The sequence below is a fragment of the Magnolia sinica genome, chromosome 2 (assembly GCF_029962835.1).
Source record: "Magnolia sinica isolate HGM2019 chromosome 2, MsV1, whole genome shotgun sequence".
NCBI classification, from domain to species: Eukaryota; Viridiplantae; Streptophyta; class Magnoliopsida; order Magnoliales; family Magnoliaceae; genus Magnolia; species Magnolia sinica.
The window spans coordinates 131,393,513-131,395,602 of NC_080574.1; the positions used below are offsets into that span (position 1 = coordinate 131,393,513).

At 48.9% G+C, this 2,090-nt stretch overlaps 1 protein-coding gene across 1 annotated transcript; it reads left to right on the forward strand.

The window, feature by feature from the left end:
* The first annotated feature begins 1,385 nt into the window (after window positions 1-1,385).
* LOC131227907 (uncharacterized) lies at window positions 1,386-2,090 on the forward strand. Its single transcript, XM_058223744.1, has one exon. The coding sequence runs from the start codon at window positions 1,386-1,388 to the stop codon at window positions 2,088-2,090; it is 705 nt and encodes a 234-aa protein (XP_058079727.1).

The following is a 2,090-nucleotide window of genomic DNA, read 5'->3' on the forward strand; positions in this document are numbered from 1 at the left end:
TGTAATTGGCCATACTTATGGCATTTTGAAATCAATGTGAATGTATGGATTACTTTAAAAATTTCTCGTCGCCATGAAAATGCGTGTATGTATGTTGCCTATATGCATAAATGGAATATATATGTATATGTACGCATGACCTTGGTATGAGTAATGTTCTAATACCTAACCTATCCAATGACATTCCTTCAGGAAATGCCTCTGCGAGAGGAGGGTCAATACGTCCGCCTACCTCATGGCGGCTTGGTCGAGTGGGACCAACTCTCTGATAATCAACAAGGTCCCCAAGGGGGGAGCTGTTCCCAGAATACGGGTAGCACTACCCAAGAGGCGGCCCCAAGTGCTCCGTTACCGCAAGTCGTGGCACCCGTACCTCTTACGCCACAGGCTATGGATTGTGTGGACCAGATGTTACTTCTCATGCAACAACAACAACAAATGATGACCACTAAGATGGGAGCCATGGCCCAAAACATGGGTATGCCGCAAATGGCGTAACCCGGCTTAACCGCGCCCGCAAACAATGTAAGCAATTTGTTTGAGCGGTTCCAATGGTATAGGCCGCCTACTTTTACCGGCACCCACTGCCCCGAAAAGGTGGAATATTGGCTCAACTGGGTTACTAAGCTGTTGCGACCTCTCCGCTACTCTGAAGTGGAGAACGTTGAGCTCGTCTCATACCTCTTTGAGAAAGTGGCGGATTTGTGGTGGGAGAGTGTTCTCCGGTCTATTCCCGAGGACCACGTATGGATGTGGGAGGCATTTGAGGCCCGCTTTAACAAAAAATATCTCCCTCAGATGTACCAGCATGAGAGGGAGAACGAATTCCTCCGCCTCCAGCAAGGGGGGATGACCGTATCTCAATACGAGAATCGTTTTACCAAATTGTCGCGCTACGCTTCCGAAATGATCCCCAACGAGGCGATTAAGATGAGGCGGTTCATGGTAGGATTAAGGAGCGGCATTCGCTCAAAGATGTGTTGTGCCGCATCAAAACATACGTCGAGCTCGTTGAGATGTTGATACAGGTGGAGCAGGATGAGGAGCGTGTCTCAGGGATCCGTTCACAGCTGGGGCCACGAAATAGGATGGAAGGACCGTCCTCTTCTTTTGTCGGAATGAGGCTACGCCCGAACTCTCCACCCAGACTAGTTGTTACACCGGCTCCCTCTACACGACCTTCACAGATATGTGGCTATTGTATGAGAACTGGCCACTCGGAGCCATATTACTTTACGAGGATGAGTGATCTTAGCTTCACGCCACCTCAGCGCAATAACGGACCTCCTCAGTAAGCACTGCAAATTTCGCCCCTACAAGCAATGGGGCCTAGTCAGCAGTTTCGCCGTCCACCGCCACCTCAAGTTAGGCCGCCATAACGGCCTATGCAGCGGCCGAACTTTCCCCAGCAAGCATGGGTACATGCCTTAGCGGCCAAGGGCCAGGATGCAGTCATCACCATTCCTACGTCCTTTGAGGTGACGACCCACATACAAGGTACTCCCATATTTCTGCTAGTGGACACTGGATCTACTACTTCTCTTATATCGCATGCAACCATCAAGTGTCTAGGACTGCACCCTACTCCCTTCGTAGGAGTAAAGATCATTGCTGCTGCCGGTACTTTCTCAGAGGCAACAAAGATATGTCGTGATTGCCCTATTGACTTGGGATGCAAGGTGGCGCTTGTAGATTTAATAGTGACCAAGATCTTCCATTATGACATCATCTTGGGCATGGATTGGTTGACCATGATGAAGGCAGAAATTGACTGTGACACGCTGACAGTGAAAATATACGAAGATGATGACACTTTCCTCATATTCCCAATCCAAGGTAGCCATGATCGTAGGATTTTGTGTTATACTTTATTAGAGGACGGTTATGATGGGCCCTCGATAACATGTACACCCGTGGTCCAAGACTTTAGGGACGTATTTAGAGCCATACCTGGACTTCCGCCTCGACATGAGATAGACTTCACGATCGATCTGACTCCGGGTGCCAAGCTCATCTCTTTGCCTACTTATCGCATGCCCCCATGTGAGATGGAAGAACTGCGATCTCAAATCGACAAATTTCTAGAGTAA

Bases quoted from the DNA above. Each gene is read 5' to 3' on its own strand.
- LOC131227907 (XM_058223744.1), top strand. From the start codon at position 1,386: ATGCAGCGGCCGAACTTTCCCCAGCAAGCATGGGTACATGCCTTAGCG.